Consider the following 18038-nt stretch of genomic DNA (forward strand, 5'->3'; position numbering starts at 1 on the left):
GAATTGGCACGATCATTGGGAGTGATTCAACAAGCCATTTCAAAACGCCTCAAAGCCATGGGAATGATTCAGAAGCAAGGAAATTGGGTGCCGTACGAGTTGAAGCCGAGAGATGTTGAACGGCGTTTGTTTGCTTGTGAACAGCTGCTTGAAAGGCAAAGACGGAAGGGATTTCTGCATCGTATTGTGACTAGGGACGAAAAATTCATTACGATAACCCCAAGCGCAGAAAATCATGGGACGTTCCCGGCCATGTTTCCACGTCGACGGCCAAACCGAATATTTACGGCTCCAAGGTCATGCTCTGTATTTGGTGGGACCAGCTCGGCGTAGTGTATTATGAGCTGTTAAAACCGACTGAAACAGTCACAGGCGATCTGTATCGAACGCAATTGATGCGTTTGAGCCGAGCATTGAAAGACAAACGGCCGCAATACAACGAGAGACACGATAAAGTGATTTTGCAGCATGACAATGCTCGACCTCATGTTGCGAAAGTGGTCAAGACATACTTGGAAACGTTGATTTATATTAGACATTATAACAGTTTTTAACAGATACGTGCAAAACTTTGCAGATAGTCGAAAGAAAAAATATTAGATAATATTTATAATATTGTTATTTTGAACACAGCGTACTCGTATGAACTACTGTAAATATTGATTATTATCTTTAAAAATAACTATAAAAATGCACTATTTATCAATTATTGAAGAAATTATGGCCTATGGCCATCTTTTCCGTATAATACCCTAGTTTACCCTAACTGTTACGTAACATGTGAGTAATACGTATGTTACATGTAACGTACATGTTGTAATTTCCTACTCATAAATGTAACATTTGTAATCAAATCAGGTTTTTTTATCTGGCTGTAATTACAATATGATTGCGATGTAGCTTGTATGACATCCAGATAGAAGAACATGATTTGTTTGTATCATAGGATGCCAAAGCTAACCAAATATCCTTGATATTCCACCATACCAACAAATTATTGTTCTATCTGGGTATAATTACAATATAACTACAATGTAACATATATTACATTACAAATGTTACAAGATGAATGAGAAATAACAATTACCATATATGTTACATGTTATACAACAGTTATATATCCGTGTTTACTCTTTCTTACTCTAACCAAATGTCAAACATGTACCATATCTTACTGTAAGGCTCTTCGCTCTTTTCAAGACCGTTTTAAGTAATGTCTTAAGACACTACTACTTTGTTTCTCTGATTGGCATTTTAAGATTGTACTCAAAACGGTCTTAAATATAAGGAATTACGATGAATACTGGCTTATGTTCCAAAAGTGTAGACTAGTTCAGCTATTTGCATTGTTTGCACTTTTTGCACTCAGCATTTTTGCTTCCTCCCTTTTTAACATCCGAATATGTATTACTTCATTTTAAGTATAAACATTTTTGGCCATTTCAAGCAACGTGAACAAATTAGTAGAAAACAGAATATGAATTTTCGCTTGTAATTCCTAACGTACGCTCATAAATTACGTCACAGTTTCGCTTTGTGTGTACACATTCTTAAAATGCAAGATTAATCCATCTTTATAGATAAAAAAATTTTCACGTTTCGTAACTTTGTGAAATGCGAATTTCCTACTTCTTCATGGTAATTTTGCGCGAGGGCATTGGAAATAATAGGGCTCGTTAATGCCAGAATTTTACGGTCCTGGGGGGGTAGTTTCTCGACGCCGAGGAGTGGGGGACTCGCCGCTGAGGACGGGTAGAGGGGCGGGAGGGCGAGAGCTGCGATGTAACGTCGATATCGCGCTCTATACGAGGCGTCGCGACGCCGCGAGTGGGGCGCTCGCGCGGAGACGCGGGGTAGAGAGGGGGTGAGTTTCACATGGGTAAAATAATCGATATATAACGGCGACCGATATGTATGTGCCCGACCTGTATATAACGCACCCCGCACACGTGCATGCGAGACCAACCCCTTGCACGTTCAGGCTTATTCCCGCGCGTGTGTTCGCGCGCGCGCGTTTCCTCCCTTCCAAGTGTGCGTACGGATGCGCACACGCGTGCGTGCGCGCGCGCGGTACGCAGGCGCACGCGTGTCGCACGAATTCACGCGCGTGAGATCGATGCGGGACGACTCGGCGTTGCATAGGGCTTCGACGACGACATCGACTTTCCCCCGCGCAATCGTCGCTGTTGTTGTTATAACTCTTTAAGTAGGGTGGGTAGTTTAAAAGACAAGCAAGTTGATAGGTGGCGTGCATAGACACCTTCAAAAAATTTTGATTTTACAGTTGTACTTTTTACTGATATACTAAAAAAAATTTATTAAATCTTAATACATATTTCTTTGAATAGTGCAAAGTAAACATTTACAGTAAATAAATATTTACTCTCAATAAAGAAATTATAGTTGAATCACAAATTAATAGTTTTTGTATTAAATAAGTATGTTTGCATTTAATAAATATTTACTTAAAATTATTCAAACAAATATTTATTAAAATTTAGTATTATTTTCAGATTATATCTTGTTATAGCTGAATTTTTACTTTAACAGAAATCCAATTTAAAATACTGAAAATTATTTATTTTGTATATTAAAAGCAGTCAACAATACTTAAAATGAATAATTAATTACTACTTTCCAGTTTTTGTAAGAATAATTGTATTATGTGATAGAGGAATGTAAAAATAAGAAGTTTCTTCCTTCTACATATCTGACTAATTTTTCTTTTTCATTTTAGAAACAAGATTTTGGGTAAAATTATACCTAAGGTGCTGTGGCTGTTCCCACCTACCCACTTAATGGTTAAAAATATATTAAACATATTTTTAACAAAATAAAATTATATCAAGTAATACAGATTTTTCTACACTGTATAATACAAAAAGTTTTGTATATTATTAAAGTTTTGTAGTGATTTAGGACCTGGATAAAAAATTTTTTCAATAAATAGTAGACATGTTTTAGAAAATAATATAGGATGTATCGCATATATTTTTAAAATAATGAAAAAGTTACGAAAAAAGTACAGATTATTATAGATGGCACTCAAAAATAATATTTAAAAATTTAGCGACGATTCATCATCTGGATTAAAAGTTTTTTTCAATAAGAAGTATTATAATATCTAAAAAAAATATATGGAAGTGTATTATAGAATCATGATAAAAATTTTTATTTTTTTGTATAAGTTCTTGTAAGCATTCAAGACGATTTATGTAAAGTTACGTTGGAACGCAAAAATTAGTTGTTCTGTAAATAAACGAGAGGCGTCGAGCGGCTTGCCACTGACTCGTGATCTGTAGATCCCACCTGCGTCCACATACGCGATTTTTCACGTTTAAGAAGCCGAAGATGGCTCCATCTGATGATTAAGAGATCTTTGATCACCAGCACCGTTTGGATCCGTTAAATTGTAGATTCCATATATCAGTGGATATATATACTTGCCAACAAGCATGGCAAGCGTGGCATTTTAATGCCAAATACCTTTCTTCCAAAAACTATGTATAATGGAAATGGTTGAAAGAGGCCGATATCCAACAATGGAATCAGGCTGATATAAGAATAGTAATAGTAGTAAGTAAACAAAGTATTTTTTATTTCTTCTAAATCTTTGTAATTAATCTCTGAATCGCAATAGAACTTTGCATAAATTATTTTGAATACTTACAGTATTTTTACGAAAGAAATTGAAAATTTTATCATTGCTTTTTCAACTTTAGTTTATAACAATAAAAATAATAATAAATAAAGTAAATAAAAACGCGTTATTCAAGAAAAATAAATTGTTATAAATACAACTTTCGTATATACATAGTTTATTCAAAGTATAAATATTTTTATAAATAAGGGTAATATATTTAGAATTTGGATCAAAAATTATTTCAGTAATAAGTAAATATATTTTTAAAAAATATAATGAAGATAAAACGAGAAAATTTCTAAACTATAAAATTGTATTGTTGGATATAAACATTAACCTTATTAAACTGTCCCATATTTATAATATAACATTTATTTTTATACAGAAAGTATATGCTTTCAATTTCAGTCACTTTTTACAGAGTCCATATATCTGATACGAACAATAAAAAGAAAAGCCTATAAACGAGTAAGTAAGATGAATATTTAATAATAAATTTTAATACAATATAAAGAGATGAGACATTTTAGCTTACTTAGTCATCTTTATAAGGAATTAATGAATTAATTCGTATAAACGCAAATCTGAAATAACATTAAATAATACTAAACACAAATCATGCGAGACACATCGCAATTTTACAAACAATAATTTCCTCTTTACGTTTGCTACAACAGCTCGAGCGATCCGATACGTCCTTAATCACGAGACTCGCCGTGAGATTTAAATCCGGTTTTCGATCGTCGCGTCGGAAACTCGCCGCGCGATGGCATAAACGGCGGAACTTAGGAATCGGATCGATCCGCGAGAAACACGCTCTGATTATCGCATAGTTACTCCCACCGCTTATTTCTATTTGGCGTAGGGGAGAATATCTATTGTCCCTTACGAAAATGGAGACATCAAACAGGCGAGAGACCGCCGTAAGGGTGTAAACTCTCCTGGGCTAAATATAGCCCACCTCCATCGCGAAATCTCCGTTCATAAATAATAGCGGCGCTCCTTTTAATGTTGCGACCCACTTTTCCAATTTTACAACGTTCTCGCAATTTCCCTGAAATACCTGAAATAAATCGCGCATTCCGTGAAAGGACCCTGCACACACGTAATTCTTTGATCGTGCAAAATCGAAAATAAATACTGGATGAAAAATTTACGGATTTCGATTGTGCCGCGACACACGCTAAAAATTGATACCGTCGCGGAATTTAAATGAGGGCGATTCTCATGAATCGCAGGAAAAGTCGCCGCGGCGCGATCGCTGCAATTTTTGCGAATCCTCGGACACGACTTCGAGGGCAAAAACTCCCGCCGATTGCGACGGTTGCGTGAAATTCGATCCGCGCAAAAAGATCTCCGCGAGGCCGGGATGATTTTTGCGAATTAACGAGGTCCCGATGTATCGGCTTTTCGCTCGTCGTTCCCGCGGAATGCAATTAAATCGAAAGAGAGCCCGCGGCCTTCCCCGCGATATCGCGATAATACGCGACGATATTCGTGCCCGCGACTCCGTCCTCCTCCCGCCGCTATTTTAACGCGAATTTCGCTGCGATAAAACGGGCGGAACGGTCCTGAGCTCGTGACGATGTGTAACGCGTTTTTTTTCCTCTCCTCTCCTCTTTTTTTCCACACCGATGTTAACCCGCCGAACGCGCGGAACGCAGATGATGCACGTCCTCGCGTTTCCCTCGCCGTCGCCGTACACTTTCTTTATGGAAATCGATATCTATAATTATTTCATCACTCCGCTCTGTGCATAGTATTACGCTCGCATTATGGGACTCTACAGACTCGGTTGGACGATGATTGCTAACAACAAAAGTAGTGCATCAAAGTGGTCGTGTCGTATATAATTAAATATCCTATCATTTTATTAAAATAAAAAGCTCGGCGTATTTTTTTACGCGAAGCTGTCTAGCTAAATAAAAAGATAAACTAAAACAGAAAAAGATAAGTCTCGACAGTTTCAATTGTTTCGAATAGTGACAAAAATTCTACGGTACATAGTTGGGAAGTTTGTATTTTTAACATATTTTACGTGGCCCAAACGGTCCACTCAAATTTTTGCGTTAATTTAACACTAGAGATATCGGCGTTTTACTAAAAGGACTAAAGCGGATAAATTACTGTGAATAAAAAAATTAAGACACTAACGGAAAACCAAATTTCGTCGCATAATGTAAAGACATAATTATTAAAAAGTCAAAGAATTTTAAAATCTGTGATATGAAAAATATCGCGTAATGTTAATCCTGTCTTTTAGAGATGAGAAATATAATATTTAAAAATTACAATGGCCAATAATTATCGCTTGGTTCTTTTAATATTATTATAAGATGAATATATATTAGAAAGTAACACAAATATTATATTAAAAAATAACACTGAAAATATAACAATGACAATTTTTAAGCAAATTGCGAAATATTTCTTCAGAAAATTTAACATTTACAATATTAAAACGTTACAGTAAAATTAATATTTATGATATGTTAAATTAACACATTTTATTCATTTATCTCAGAATTTACGTTTTAAAATGTATTATTTTTACATTAATTATTTATTTATTCATAAATTGTATTATTTTAAAACTTAGAAATGTTGAATATCAATTATTAATAACGCTATCATATTATATTAAATTAATACTTGGATATGTTCAACACAAAAATTTTCACAAAGACCGAATTTCTGACAGAAATTCAAAAGATTTCTTTATTGTATATGTGTTCGATTATGAACACATTGGAATGTTGCTTCTCGTATGTACTGTATTTTTCGTGCTACGTTTAAGGAAAAGCTATTACTTTTAGTAACTTGATAATTCAATTATAATAATTTCATTGAAATTAAGGATAAATAAAATATAAAATGCTAAATAAATTACAGAACTGTTCAAGATTTAACTGAGACTTACATCTTCTGTAATCAAATAATTCTCGAGCGTATTTGAGACGCGTTTCGCGGATCTCCTCCCTGGTCGATATTACTTATTAGTGATTGCTACAAACATTTATAGATCATAGACGTCAGATCGGACATGAAAGTGGAGATATGCTATTCCGTGTAATTAACACAAACGATATACAGGCGTACTCATTGGCGTAACTGGAGCAGCGTGTATACATGTAATACATGGGCGTCGATACATCAGAGAGATGTCAAAGTCTCCCTCCTCCCTTCATCCCCTCCATCTCTCTGTAATTTTCAGAGCCCTTAATAATCACTTTGGAGATGCGTAAGTATAAACAGTTCCATCAGGATGAAAGAAAATAGAAATGACAGCGTCACCGAGAGGGATTACACGTTTTGAGTGATTAGAGAAAATTTTATTTGACTCGTTATGTTGTGATTTATTTCATTGAAAGTTTTATGTAATATTTCATAAAATAACCTAAATAAAGATTGTGTATCTTACAAATAATTCTGTAAATTTGTTTTTATCTTACTGTAAATAATCACATAAATATAAGAATTCGTTTAAGTAAATCCAAACGAGGAAATATGAGAAAAACAAAAATTATACAGTTCTCAGTTAAGGAGGACTTCTTCATTCGTATAATATATTTTTATAACTTCCTGTTAGTCATTAAACATAATTTGAGTCACGTAATTGACTGAATGTAATGAATCTTTCTTATGCAAACATAATTTACGATCTAAGAAGAAGTATCGTTTCCTCGTAATTTGATAGAATTTACGTGATGTACGATAATAGTCGATCATTATTATTAGTAGATTCGTCTAACTAAATTCACATTAATATTTCACATCCATCTAAATGTCCTAATTTTATTTAATTTCATTTTATCGTCTTATACTGTCTTTAATAATACTTATTTCTGAAAGTGCAAATACCATTTCCTTAACTAATGTATAACGATTAAATACACTAATATCATTTTTACATTAGTGCAAATTAATAAAGATAACTTTTTTTAATTATTACGCATTAACATGCAGTATGCATCATTTTTCTTTTTATACAACTTAATAAGGTATCATATAATAGAAAAGTATAATAAAAAAATATTTGTTATATAATAAACTTAATATTTATTTATTCAAATTTTTAAGTCAGCATTTAAATCAATATCATTAGTAAAATCACTACTCGCGTTCGTAATCAATGTACTGCTTCGAAGTATTTTGACATTTAGATCAAAGAAAACTAAAAAAGCTAAAAAACTTTGCGTGCGTAAAAGTTTCAAGTAGGACTTTTGCGCAATCGTCCGTTATCGGTCTGGCAAAGAAACATTGATGTCTCTTTCTCTTCTTCCCTCTTCCTCTTCTCTCTATCCTTCCTTTTAATAATGCCAGTCAGTGGCTAACATATGATCCTATATATAAGACGACAGGGACCGAGTCACGTTTAGCGCACTTATAGGGTAGTCAAACGGGGAATCCCCTTCGAATCTCCCCCTCCCCCTTTCCTTCCCGCAATGGAGGATGAAGGTAGCCCCCACGGTAGGAGCTCACCTGCCGCCAGGTGCGACTCCCGTCTTGCTCGCCATCTGCATGAGGGGCCCGTGCCGTGCGCGGGGGCCGTTTCCTCTTTGCTTACCTCGTGCGAGAGCGTGATTAGCACACGCACACACGTATTGCACACGGGGAACCGTAGAACTTCGCACGCGACCACGTTCGTGGGCATACGTCACGGGGGACGAGCGTATCGGCGGCTAACAGAGTATGGGGTTACCTTGGTCAAGCCTATTGGAAGCCTTTCGCTCGAAGTGCAATAGAAAGAACGATTTCGTCGAGGGACGTTTATCTAAAAATTTAGCTGGTTGCTGATCTGAAAATATCATAAAATGATGACTATCAAAATTTATTGACGTTTAATACACAATATATTTCTCGATAAAGATTTGTAATTTTGTTATATAATTTTTTTTAATAGGTAAAATATATACTGGATTATCAAAATAATGTGGGACCTTCAAACATAAGCGATGCTATAAACAGTTTTGATATTTTGGCAACTAACTTGAGCGTTCTACATAATTATTTTAGTGGTCTGAATTATTTTCAGATGTGGCTAAATTTTTAGATACTTTAATGAAATCGTTCTTTCAATATATAAATAACATTTAATTAAAAAGCAATAAGAGATTCCAATGGATCATTTAGTTTTAAGAGCATAACTTTAGAAATAGATTGGTTTTTTATCAATAAGTAGCATCTAAAAATATAGTTATGTAACTTACTAAAATGGAAACGGTTTATTAAATAATTTTCGATTTGTTCTAAAGAGTTTAATGATTTTTATTTAAAGAAAAGAAAATGAATTGAAATAATACAGTTAATTACAGAATGCAAGTAAAATTTTCGAGTTCATTTTTAGCTATAAAATATTTTAATAATGGTAATTGTTATATATTAATAATGATAAAATATTGAACATACTTCTTTCTATGCCTTCCATATTTTATTTTATTAGTTTATATTTTTGTCTGTACATTCATACGAGGATTAATTCCTTTTATTTTTCAAATATTCGACAGATTGAATGACAATAATATCGAGGTAGAATAAATAATTAACCATATAACGTTGCAAAATTATTGCGCTTCCGTTCAACTGTGAAATATTCTATGAATGATGATTAAATGTACAAATTAACAGTGCGTTTTATTCTTATCACATTTTATTATTCTGTATATTTGCACACAGAGACTTTTTTATAACAAATTCTTTGTCGATTGTTCTCGTTACATAATCTGTCATATAATTAAATCAGTTTTCGAACTTTGCTCGCTTCAATCATATTCAGCTCCGATAGTAATGCTCATGTCATCGGAAATGATTTTCGTTTGGTGGTACCATCGATTCGTATCCAAGACGACTGCAATTGAAAATTACAATGTATCAGAACAATGTAAAAAAAAAAAAATTAAAAACGCAATATAATGTATAATAAAAGTAATATGAAAAGTAAATTTTATTAGTTATCGCAATTATTTCTGAAATATTTCTTCTAAAGTTTCTCTATATATTTTCGAGAAAAAATTGAATCAATGATTTTATTTTAAACACTGTTGAGTGAAATAATTCTTTTGCTCCAATTCGAGGATATAAGCGATATCCGCATGCCCTGCATTTTAGCGTTAAACGTGAGCGAACAATTCGGAATAACATTGAATGCAACTATCGATCAGAAGACCACATTTAACGCTAAACAAGGAAAGTAATTAATTTTACAATTAATTCGATCATTGTTTATTGGCATATATCGTGTGGCTCTCACTTATCTCTCCGGTATGCACAATCACTTCCAGCCTCTTGCATGTGTAGTGACACTCTCTCGGCGGATCTAAAATCCACAATTTTTCACCCTTTATCTGCGCCTGCCAGGAAGGATAATCCACATCGTCCACCTTGGAAAAATTTCATATTTTCAAAATATACGATTAATGATAGTCGTCCGTATACTTAAACACAAGCGCATACTTCAAAGTTGAATATATTTACATATAAATAATATATTTATGTATAAATACAAATATGGTTAGGAAACATATTTTATAGTTAAAGAAAGAAAGAGAAAAGAGATTAAAGAGATTGAATATGTAACTAATTTTGATTAAATAAAATGCAACATTTTCACGTATACCTATGTATTATTTTACATATATTTATTTATTTCAAATATATAACACAAGTTTATTAATAAATCTTTATTGAAATGTATTGTGTATTTAATGTCAAAAAGTAATTTTGAGTCATCGTTCTTCGTTTTTTAAAGAGTTATTACACAATTGTTATCTCGTATAAAAAACTCATATAATTTTGAATAAAACCTACGTGCATCGGTGCGCCATAGCCATTGCTTCCCATGAAAATCCAGTCAGTTTTCTTGCTTTCGGCAGTGGCGGGAAGAAAATACGGTCTCTGATAATGCTCCCTTAATATTACGCCAATTTTCTCGTCGCAATTGCTCCTAAGAGGAAAAAAAACAATGAGAGAGCATTATAAAAAAACAAAGTAATAAGAGGAAAAACTAAGATAATTTTTCTTCTTTGATAATTTTATCGAAAATACGAAACTCATCGATTGATCTCATCGAGATCCTCTATCGATAGCTTCTCAACATCGGCATGACATTGGAAATGTAATTTTCTTCGTAAGCCTTTTAGCGAAATCGTACATCAACGTTAATGATTCGAGGAACTGTTGGAAGCCGTGAAAATACTCGCAGGCTAGTATACGTAAACTCACAAGATACGTAAGTTCTGTAAATCTAATTATTCAGTTTTGTCCTTTTTCTCGTGTTTGTAGAAAAATATGTATATAATTTTAAATTTTAATGCAATGACTCTTTTATTCTTCATTTTTAAGTGTCTCAGATAACAGGTAAAAGTAATTAATTTTATTTCGTATGGAAACCCTCAGAAGCTCTTTAAATAAAAAATAAGAATAAAGAACTTCTTATTAATTGCAACGTCGTCAGTTAAGTACAGGTTTTTAAATGCCAGTTATTTTCTAATTATTTCTTCTCAATCTAATATTATATTAATTGATGTAGGTAGACTCCGGACATAAGATAATGATACCGAAGAAATTGTCACTGATAAAATAGTTTCCACTTTTGTCATTTATAATAACCGAGAGAAGGAATAATATCGGTATAAAAATCGAGATATATCTCTCTCTAATCATTTTTTAATAATTTCTCCTTCATCTAATATTCCATTAATCGAACAGCGTACTAGACATAAAGAAATAATATTGCGAAAATTATCATTAACAAAATGCTTTTCGCTTTACCTATTTATTACAATTAAGAAGGAAGACGAAAGATATGAATAAATTTAATAACATCAATCGATATAGAGTAAAACGGAGACAAGTTAATAATACTGGTAGAATCGCCATTAGTGAAATAATCCGCTTTTCACTTTTTTCAATTACAACAATCAAGGGAGAACAAAAGACCAACGCTTTATTTAGCGTAACAAAATTTAAATATTAATAGCGCAGAGGAAAATATATATATATTTCATGGATAAACACTGTTTTCCCTCAAAAATATTGTCCCGCACGCTACTGCATATTTTGCAAGTTTACGCGAATTCCGATTGCCTGAATGTAGCCGCGCGCCTGTGTTTTGTTTTGATTCGCTCGTCCTCGTCACACGCTTGTGCCCCTCTCCGCGCCTAACTTCAGAGCGTTGGCGCAATTGCGGTGTGCGCGCGTCTTTCTCTCTCTTTCTTGCGCCGAAGTCGCGTCGAACACACGAATCGGGAATTTAGCAACCGGCCAGTTAATTGCGTGTGCGCGTCAATTACCATATATCGTCGCGATCGATGGCTCCGTCAATAGATATGTACGTATATATCTGCGAACGACGTGTTTATGGCCGTTTAGCCCCGAAGCTTGCCGCCCGTTTCGGAATCGTCCGGATTCCGACCTCCCGACCGATTGATCCATTTACTGGAGCGCAAATTTCTCAGCGAACCTTCCGGTCGATCGAAACAATAATTGATCGTTGAGCGATCGCGTAGTGCCCAGTGAAAATTTCCCGATGACCTCGTGACGATCGCGAAGAGAAGTTACGTCCCGTGGTAGCATCGGTGTGAAGTTGTCATAAAATTCCCGGGATAAACAATTAGGCATCTTATTAATCATTATTTTAAGTTTTAACTAAAAAATTAATTTATGATAATTACTGTATGTTTGTTTCAAAAACTTTTTAAATTTATGTATAATGTCGGCAACTAATAAGTAATAATTCAGATAAAAGAATTCTAGATAACTGAAAAAAATATAAATGCTTATTATTTTTAGTCAGAGCTGTATATTTTGATATATATTTTTTATACATGCGAAATATATATTAAAATATAAACATCGAGACACATGATGTATAAGATTGTAATTGGAACTGTAATCAGAAATCTGAATTGCAAACCGTAAAGTGAACTTAGTATCGTCGCGAAGGATTATTTCGATCATCGATATATTCGTGATTTATTCAGGAAGTATTAGACAATCATCGCAATATATCTCGACAGTTCTATCAAGTAAACTCCGTGCGACTGTAGCATCACTCGTACAATTGAATTTCCACGATCGATCATCTTCGGGTGAGGTTAACCTAGATAATAATCGGCAGTGATTGCAATCGCATTTTCTACATTTGCTACGATTATTGATCGTAGTTGATCTCTTGATCAAAACCGCGAAATTAATGCTATAATTAACGTTATGATGTATATATTAAAAATCTTTGCCTCGTCTCTCATATTTAAGTTACGAAATTAGATCTACTTTAGATTTATAACATAATTTGTTTTCTATTTTGGAATAACATTTTGTTTATCCTAAAATTTTTATTTATTTATTTATAATTTTTACGTTCTCTGTAATGCAACAAATATTTCAAAAATGAGAAAATAAATTTGTTATCAAATATACGTTGAATATATTTTATATATAAATTAAATTATTTTTATATAAAATATTTAAAATGCATATAAAATACATATAAATTTACGTTTTTGTTTTACGTACGGTGACAAAAAGTTCGATTCATTTGATACCATTGGCATCGTTTTAAGCCTATGGATGGCTTAACATTTATCAGCGTTTCATTCTGCACTTGTGCTGTTTAATGTTTAAATGTTCTTCGTCATGGTTTTCCATCGTATCTTTGAAATAAATCTGCACCTAAAGAATTTCATTCCGATACAGCTCCTACCACGTTTTCATTCCTTACTCTCGTATCCCCTCCACCGTACATTTAAATATCAAGACACTTTTTCTTATGTAGGTGTGAAAGGTACTTTAATCTTTTGCCTAATGGTATCCGTTCCTCTTCCTGTCTTTCCTCCTTCCAAACTGCTAACATGTGTACTTTACGTCTACTAATTCCGTTTCTCGTTGCACTGTATCGCACTCTAAATGTAATTTGTACTGGGTGTGTTTATTATAAGTACTAGCTTTGTCCCTCTTCCCTCTGCTTTTGTAAACATATTTATGCATGTCTATTTTCGTTTTTATTCTATATGTGTTATGCCAAGGTTAGTCCAAAAAGCAGCAATTATTGCTGATGTCGTACCCCTTTTGAGGTTTAATTACTATTTATTACCATTTATTAATACTACGTTTGTATTATATGTTCCTATAAACCTTGTTATAGCATTGTACCTCAAAAAGCTATTATTGTTATTATTAAAATATAAATAGAATGTTGCGACGCGAACTAGATTTCCTGACGCGAATTATAGATTATCTAAACCTGGGCTTCCGTTGTTAAATATCGCATAAAACGAACACTATCGGCAATGCCGAGAAAAGTATCGGGCGATCATTACATTGTACGTAACACAGTTGGCAGATTTCGGTAATATTGAGGTCCTACGCTACACCTAATTAAAAATTCACCGTTACGGGAGCGTAAAGAATAAACGGGCATTATCGCGTCGCGTTAATTAGCCGTAATTTTATTAGACCCTACTCGTTAATTAAATTCGTCGAAATGTCAAACTACCGCGAGTGTCGAGCGATTGTTTAGAGATCGTTGCAAAAAGCAACGAGCGTTGGTGTCGTCGCTTTAATTAAGTACATACGTGCTGGTCCGAAAAAAAAAATAGCAATCGCGATCGGCGAGCAGATTCATTTATTACCGGCTCGTACATGAGTTGTTTGTTTAATTTGCCCGTGATGATTCGATGCGCCGTCGCGCGATAATAATTGGCGACTCGCTTTGGCATTCGTCTCGCATTCGCCTCTCGGTGAACTGAACAACGGAAAAATGACAATTACGAATTGCCCGAGTAAAATGTTATTTATTCGTCGTCCGCACGGCAATTTTTAATTGATATTCTATATTTTCGATAATTATGCTTGCAGAACGCGCGCTCTGCGGAGGAATGCTGCAACGGCGGCGGTGCGTCGATCGGTGTGCGTATTCCATATTTTACATTTGCACGACTGATTTATTTCGTTCGCGATTATTTTAATGTTGTTGCGAACGGTTTTCCGATAATGAAATTAATAATTGTTATGAAATTGCTTAAAAATGACAAGCGTTCGTTTATATCGATCATAACGTGCTCATAAAAAATTAATTATTAATTCACTACCAATTTGAAAAAATGGTTACTTAAATTTCGTAATAGTTCCCACTTTTATTATTCTTTATTCTTGAAGAAACATCTTTCAAGAAAATTTTATTGACACACTGATTTTACGTCGGAAAAAATCATCGTCGTATTTATTCTATTAAACTTTATCTTTGCGTGGAACACAAATGAAAATTAAATGAATGCGTTTATTGGATTCATAATTTCCAAAGTCTTATATATAGCAATAAATGATTCCGATAATTTTGGATTGAGAACGAAAGACAATTATTGAGGTCCGTCTAAAAATTATCTATATGGGATTGATAAAGTATCTAAAAAATTTAACTATAAAAAATTATATTATATCATCAGCATTATTTTAATTGTAAATAATTTTGTTAATTTAATAACACTATTAATGAGACAAATATGTTATACTCTAGTTTTAATAAAATTTTTAATTAAAATAATTATGTTGATAACAACGTCATTTTTTTATAGACACAGATTTGAAAATAATTTTTATTTAAATTATTAAAATAATTACAGTAAAACTCAAACTAGTTGCTAGAATTTTTCGTAGAAATTTATGCATTTTTTTAGCAGTTGGTGAACAGTTATACTAACTTTGTTTAGTAACTGAGAAGTAAAACTTACATAAAGAGAGAGAAAAAAAAGTTGCTGTTTCAAAAAAATATTAGTTGATTCAACTAAATATAGCGGTCACGGACTGTCAAACAAATATTTGTTAATTTAAACAAATAACATGTTTTAAATTAAAGATTTTGTTAATCTAAATGTATAAATATTTGAGATTAATTAATATATTTAATTAATTAATATATTAAACTAAATAATCATTACAAAACTAAATTTACGAAACGCATTTAGTCAAATTAACAACTTTTTTTTCTCAGTGTAGAAAGGAAAAAATTCAGTGATCGAAAATATCGAGAAATATTACAACCACGAAAAAGAGACTGCAGAATCTCAACAACAATGCCCTTTGCCCCCCTTTATGTATTCAAAAGTCAAGTACGATTCCTACTTACGTACCATCCGACATACCAAGGCGTCGTACCCTTTTCCATCATGGCTCGATCGGCGCTCATGTCGAAAACATCCTGCAGACTCCGAAATTCCGTTTTGTATGGAAAAAACTGGCAATTCGCTTCCTCTCCGTGATAGAGCGTTTTGAAAAACGAAAAGGAGAACACTGTAGGTGCTGTCCAATTCGTCATTGCGTCGCTTATCACCACTGGCTTCCCTGAATACGCGTAGCTGATTACAAGTAAAGTAGAGATCAATCGTAGAGAGATATTGAATTATTAAATTCGTATGAATATATTATTGCTAAACGGGTCGCGGGTAAGTAAATAATTTAATTACAAGATCGTTTAACAAATAATGACTGTGTGATAAATTAATTTCTACACGAAAAGAACAGTTTTACCGAAGTATTTAAAAATTTACTTATAGACACAAATCTGAAAATAATTCTGTTAAACTCAAAATAATTATGTATGACACTCAAGCTGATTGTTAGAATGTTAAAACTTTTAGCAACATTGATCATCCTTAGTTTCCTACATAATTATTTTAATAGCTCTAAACAAAATTATTTTTAGATACACATTGTATAGAAAAAAAATTAGTTCCTACAAAATTGTTCAGTTAAATTATATTTTTTAATAATAACTAAATTTTATTGTTATATAACAAGGAACTTAGTTGTTTCTGTAAAATACATTTTTCTAGTTTATAAAAAACAAAAATATTTGTTTAATAATTAACTAAACAATTTAATTTGTACAAAATTAGTTTTGTTTGATACATTTTAATAAAATTTTTGTTATTGTAAAATTTTGATTTATTGAACAAAGTTTTTTCTACTGTAATTAAATTTTCAGATACTTGAGCAAAATTGTTCTTTCTGCGTATAAAAATTAAGTTCTTTTCTTTTAAATAGTAAGAGAAATAGATTAATTCTTTAGATATTTTATTATTAACAGTGTTAAATGGCGAAATTAATTAATAATATAGACAAATATTTTTTTATAAATAATGTTTAAGACAGGAATTGATTTAATTATATTTCAGTTTGTTACAATAAATAACAAGATTAATGATATATTAGATTTTTACGAATAATAGTTGTGAGACATAACTTTAATCTCTTTTGAAGGATAAGGATAATTTTCATATTGTAAATAAATTGAGAATAAATGAATTTTTGTTGTTATTGAGCGACGTTTCAAAATGGACGATTGCCGCGCATGAATTACTGAGTTAACAATACGCAGATCGCGTTTTAGTACCGTTGTTCAAAGATCGTTGGATCGACGGCGGAGAGTTTGTCAACCTGTTGAACATCCTGGCAGATCGAGCAGTCTTGCGGCGGTCGGAAAAGTTTTTGCACAAACGAGGGCGTCGTTATCCAACACTGGAACAATGTTTCACAGTTATTCGATCCACTCGAAAACATCACTCGTAACAGGGTGCAATTAATATTTCTAGCAAACATTAATTCTCCTTAAATTTTGATTGGAGCTTTTTATTTTTAGTCGCGATTTTGTTCGACTCAACTTCTTTCGTCTTTTCATCGTCTTAAATATGATTACTAATTTACCTAGCTAAGTAAAAATAATCGGCGATATACGATCTGTTATATCATATGACGTCTAATCGAGAGATTAATATAGAGTCGCGTCGAAGGAGAGATACATCCTTGGCCATAAATATAATTCACTTTCGAAAAACTGACGTAGACGTTTTATATCTAACAGAAAGTAAATTAAAAAATAGTTTTATTGAAAGATAATATTTGCTTTTAAATTACTCGTTACTCCAGATAGAGTAGACGAATTTTGAACAAAGCTACATCGATTGTATTATAAAATGTTATTTGAGTTTAGTGCGAATATTAATATATTATCCAAGGTTCCATAATGAGATTTGGCGATCGTGTGGATAACACTACAGTTCTGGCAACCTGCGAGTGACTCTACATCGGACGATCGTTGAAATTTTAATTGGTTAAGAAATTTGCTGATGAAGATTCCAAAGAGAATCGAAACGTTCAAGATGTCGATATTTTAAATAAAGATGAGATCAACACATCATATGAAGTAACAAATTTTATTTGTGAAGATTTATTGCGCACCTTCGCTCGCGCTGACTCTCATTAGCCTACATTTAGGTTATTTTTTGTTATTTGCTTTTACTACATTATATAATATTTTTATAATACACTGAGAAAAATAGTCTGGTTGGGTTAAACAGTAACTCTGGTGGAAAATGGACGAATCAGAATTTTCTGGTTA

The 18038-nt window shown here is 32.8% G+C and overlaps 1 protein-coding gene across 1 annotated transcript in view; it reads right to left on the reverse strand.

Annotated features, from left to right (window-relative positions):
• Positions 1-9404: 9404 nt before the first annotated feature.
• Positions 9405-18038, reverse strand: part of LOC108767149 (uncharacterized) — a 9319-nt gene continuing 685 nt past the window's right edge. Inside the window, exons 2-6 of the mRNA XM_018516878.1 lie at positions 17034-17158; positions 15772-15996; positions 10451-10586; positions 9894-10023; positions 9405-9491 (exon numbers count right to left, since the gene is read on the reverse strand). Of these exons, the coding sequence (XP_018372380.1) occupies positions 9406-9491; positions 9894-10023; positions 10451-10586; positions 15772-15996; positions 17034-17158 (702 nt within the window). The 3' untranslated portion in view covers position 9405. The remainder of the gene's footprint in view (positions 9492-9893; positions 10024-10450; positions 10587-15771; positions 15997-17033; positions 17159-18038) is intronic.

The sequence above is a fragment of the Trachymyrmex cornetzi genome, unplaced genomic scaffold (genome assembly GCF_001594075.2).
Source record: "Trachymyrmex cornetzi isolate Tcor2-1 unplaced genomic scaffold, Tcor1.1 scaffold1204, whole genome shotgun sequence".
Taxonomy (NCBI): Eukaryota; Metazoa; Arthropoda; class Insecta; order Hymenoptera; family Formicidae; genus Trachymyrmex; species Trachymyrmex cornetzi.